Here is a 4477-nt window from a genome sequence, read left to right on the forward strand (position 1 = left end):
TGACACAGAGGCTTTTTTTTAATTAATGTATACATCGGTAACGTTCTAGAACTGAGCTCCGCATAATCAGATCACCCATGTGTTATATATATAAATAGACCTCTTTACCATTCAATAAACTAATTAAACAGGTTTAGTTATTACTTAATAAAATAAGTCTTCAAGAAGAAAAAAAATGAGCAAAAGAGAGAGAGAATGTTTTCTTGCTAGTGGGGTATGCTTGTGAATTATTATTAATTTTTTTTAATATAAAAGAGAATAAAGTTTGAGGCACAAGGAATTATAGGCTAGATACAAAGAAGTAAACTAAAGTGGGAAGGAGAGGAGTATTTCCAGAGAGATAAAAGCCGTTTTTGGGAACTTGAACCAGTTTAAAAAAAAAAAGAAAAACACCACTCTGATCAACCAACTAGCTTGGCCACCAAATGAAATTCATAAAAGCTTGGTACATATATACTTTTTTCTACTTCTAAAGCTCATTTCAGCCCATTTATTCTCTCTCTTTCTCTTTCTCTCTTTTAGCCCATACTCTACTACTACACTTCCTCCTTTGCATGCCTAACGATCTTTCCTCTGCCTTTTCTCTTCCCATTATCTTCTAGTCTTTTTCCACTTATAAACAGTACTCCTACAAAATGAGGGTAAGCACTATTTTTTACTCTGCAAAGTTTCATTTTTATTAAACCCAATTAATAGTGTGGTGGTCTTGTTTTGTTTTAATGCAGCTGTTTGGCTGGATGCAAAATAAGCTTAATGGAAAACAAACAACCAAGAATACAAATACAGTTCCAGCAACTAGTAAGTACTCTAGTTTTTCCCACTTTCTATCTTAGCTGAACATATATTTTTCACTTGTTTATTTGGATCTGAATTTTATGTTTATACCTATATAAATCATGTGTAAGTGTATGTATAGATTATATATTAATTAAGTTAGTCAATACATTTGCATATATATACTCTGTTTTTGTTACGATGCATATATAGATGTTAAAGCATGCATATTGAAGGTGGTGGAAATATGGTCAAAAGTATTGGCCAATCACAATACCACCTTTAGAAAAGGGTCTTTCAGTTTCTATATAAAAAATAAAATAAAATACATAATTTATTTTTATCAAACGTGTCTATAAAATGTTGTTTTGATTTATAGCAAAATACATAAATAAATAAATAAATAAATAAAAATAATACGGTTTTGACCAAGTTTAGATCTGATAATTCATAAGTCACCAACAACTTGATTTTGGATATCAAAAGGGTCAAGTATTTGGATCTGATAATTAGAAAAGCCTGGAAAATTAAATTAAAAATAGAAAAATGAAGATAATAATATTATATTATAATTACATATAAACCTCCATTATTAGCAGATCCCCAGGGAGAAAGAGTACTACTCAATAGATTTTTAACAATTAAGTACTGACATGAGAAGGTACATACTTGAATATTAATTAATCATAACAACAAACTTGATGAAAAACTGCATATCTATAAGAAACTAGAAACTGACCACAATCTAGCTTGATTAATCTATTATATTTATTTTTAATAAGCACTAGTTGAATAACTTTGTAAATAAAATATTATATACCTTGAATGCAATATTGTCTAATTTTTCACGAGTAACATATATATATAATTAATATTTGAAATTTTTGTCTAATTTATTGTGTTAATTTGTCTAGATTATGCAAAGCAAGAGCCTCGAGAAGAGTTTAGTGATTGGCCACAAGGATTGCTATCAATTGGAACGTTTGGTAACGATGATATCAAAGAAATTTCAGCTGAGAGCCAACAAAATAATAACGATAATGATAATATTGTTAAGGAAAATCAATGTTCAGCTGAGGAAATATTTGATATTACTCCTGAAGAGGTTGGAAAATTACAAAAAGAGTTAACAAAGTTGTTATCTCGGAAGCCAAACATGGAAAAGGAAATTGCTGATCTTCCTTTGGATAGATTCTTAAACTGCCCATCAAGCTTGGAAGTTGATAGGAGAATTAGCAATGCCCTTTGTACAAGTGTTGTGTCATCATCATCAGATAATGATTATAATAAAGATGAAGATATTGACAAAACCATTAGTGTCATTCTTGGTAAATGCAGAGAGGCAATTTCTGCTGGGAAAAATAAGAAGGATAATATTGGAAAGAAGTCTATTTCTTTTCTTCTAAAGAAGATGTTTGTTTGTGGGAGTGGCTTTGGACCAACTCCTAGTTTGAGAGATTCACTGCAAGAGTCCACAATGGAGAAGGTATATACATACATACATCATCACCATTTTCTCACTTTAATTAATCAACTCACTATTTATGCGGCCCATTTATTATGCATTGGGTCCCAACGAGCCAGGCCTTTTGCAATGGCCCATTCATCATGAACAAAACCAATATCCACTTTTAGTTTTTATCTCATATAATATGATAAATATATTAATTAATGGTAAATATTTGTATATACAGCTTTTGAGGACAATGCTTCACAAGAAGATGGCCCCTCAAAATCCTAACAGGGCATCCTCAGCAAAGAAATACTTGGGAGACAAACCGATTACTCCAAAGAAGAGAACTAATAATGATAATGATCAAGATCAAGATCAACATAATGAGAAGAGACGGGAGAGAACTGATGATGGAGGCAAATGGGTTAAGACAGATTCTGAATGTAAGTATATATACTAGTTAATTATTATTTGAATTAAATATCAGTACTCAATACTAATGGCCTCTTTTGATTTTCATTACAGATATTGTTCTAGAGATTTGAGTCTGCTCCCCTCACTTGATCGATAGCAGCTAGCATTCTTATTTCAAGGTATAACAAATTACTTATTTACATTTTCAATAAGCCTCCACTATACAATATATATGCATATGGAACCATTTCCAATAAAAAAAATAATACATATATCAATAATAATAATAATCTAATTATTCTTTTCGTATTTTATGCAGGTTATTCTTAAGTCTGTATTACATATGCCTTGTATTTAGTCAGAGGACTTGGAATTAATTGATCTGAAATATCACAGCCGTACGTTTTGAAATGATTAAATATCACAAAAATAAATGAATAGATAAAAAATACCATGGCCAATAATTAAAATCATCAATGTTGGTCTGTTCCTATTAATTGAAGAAGAAGACGATGATGAGATCAGTACAAAATCGGCTGAAACAGCATATAATTATATCTAGCTCTGTGTTTTTGGTGACAGAATTGAGTCCCGTTTTTTCATGGTATAAATGTAACTGAGGATTTCAATCCCAGTTGCAATTAATCATGTTATATATATTATATAAATTATGAAAAACTAATATTGTTAAAAGGGTTTCTGTACGTATAGTATACCATTCTGGTCGAGCTATACGTTTTTCCAGCTACAATTTTCGATCTCTGTTTATGTAATTTACTGTGTATTTTTTTTCTTAGCTGAAATGCTTCTATCTGTAAGATATTTTGAGGTTATCAATAACAGTATTAGATTGACCTTTTTATATATTCCTTTTGTCTTGATATTTCACTTTCAAGAATATGTTCATGAATCTGATCAATCAATCACAATAACAAATAAAGCACTATATATCCAATCCAACTTTAATTAAATCTCTCTCTGTCTCTATATATATTCAAAAGTTGATATTCATGACCGTACATATATGTAGTTATACTAAATGTGTATATAAAATCTATGATAAAGCACATATAAATTGAACTTATTTAAGTGGAGGTATTTATATTGTAAAATACTGATATGATCACTTTGTCCAAGTTGAATTCACCTTATACCGACCAGATTTGGTACATCGTTAAAATCACCTACTTTTTATTTTGAATATATGGATCATGATCACTTTAAATATTTTGTGAGTGAGGAGACACCTTGGAAATTTAACTATGTTATTGCCCCTCCATTTTTGGTTATCTTTATATATTTTACGAAAGTGAATTTTATGGAGATGTGCTAAATGTTTCCTCTTCTATTACTTCCCACTTACTATTTCACTTTTGTAACGTGTTGTGGTTAAGTTTAAATTGCTTAACTTTTCTTTTTTATTTTTGGCAGGAATGATGAAGAAAGGAGAATGTGAAGAGTCACAATCACTTTATTACTTGCTTCATGATAATTAATAATAAGGGGATCATTTAAGATTCATTTGTATGATTATACAAAATTATGATTTTCAATATTTTAATTTTATAAAATAATACAATGAATATGAGTATACTGCCCCCAAAAAAATACATAGCGTCAAATTTTATTACACATTAGAGTAATTATACTCTATTTTAAAATAGAGCATTGATAAGTCACTCCCTAACATCATTAATACGTAGTGCATTGCTATTAGTTAACAATATTTTATAGAAGTTATTTTATATGAGATTCGATACTTGATTGTACCAATAACGATATGACATGTTGAAATATGTTAAGCACCATTAGTACTTTTTAGCAATTCTCCTTTAA

General features: G+C 29.6%; 1 protein-coding gene across 2 annotated transcripts; it reads left to right on the top strand.

Moving 5' to 3' along the window:
- The first annotated feature begins 218 nt into the window (after window positions 1-218).
- LOC115706787 (protein DEEPER ROOTING 1) lies at window positions 219-3507 on the top strand. Of its 2 annotated transcripts, XM_030634519.2 has the most exons (6): window positions 219-641; window positions 726-798; window positions 1689-2260; window positions 2469-2670; window positions 2753-2820; window positions 2961-3507. In XM_030634519.2, the coding sequence occupies exons 1-5, from the start codon at window positions 636-638 to the stop codon at window positions 2770-2772; spliced, it is 873 nt and encodes a 290-aa protein (XP_030490379.2). In that variant the 5' UTR covers window positions 219-635; the 3' UTR covers window positions 2773-2820; window positions 2961-3507. The 2 variants fall into 2 exon arrangements, with proteins under 2 accessions (XP_030490379.2, XP_030490380.2); XM_030634520.2 differs by having other exon boundaries at window positions 219-798.
- Window positions 3508-4477: the final 970 nt, after the last annotated feature.

Source organism: Cannabis sativa, chromosome 1, assembly GCF_029168945.1.
Source record: "Cannabis sativa cultivar Pink pepper isolate KNU-18-1 chromosome 1, ASM2916894v1, whole genome shotgun sequence".
Taxonomy (NCBI): domain Eukaryota; kingdom Viridiplantae; phylum Streptophyta; class Magnoliopsida; order Rosales; family Cannabaceae; genus Cannabis; species Cannabis sativa.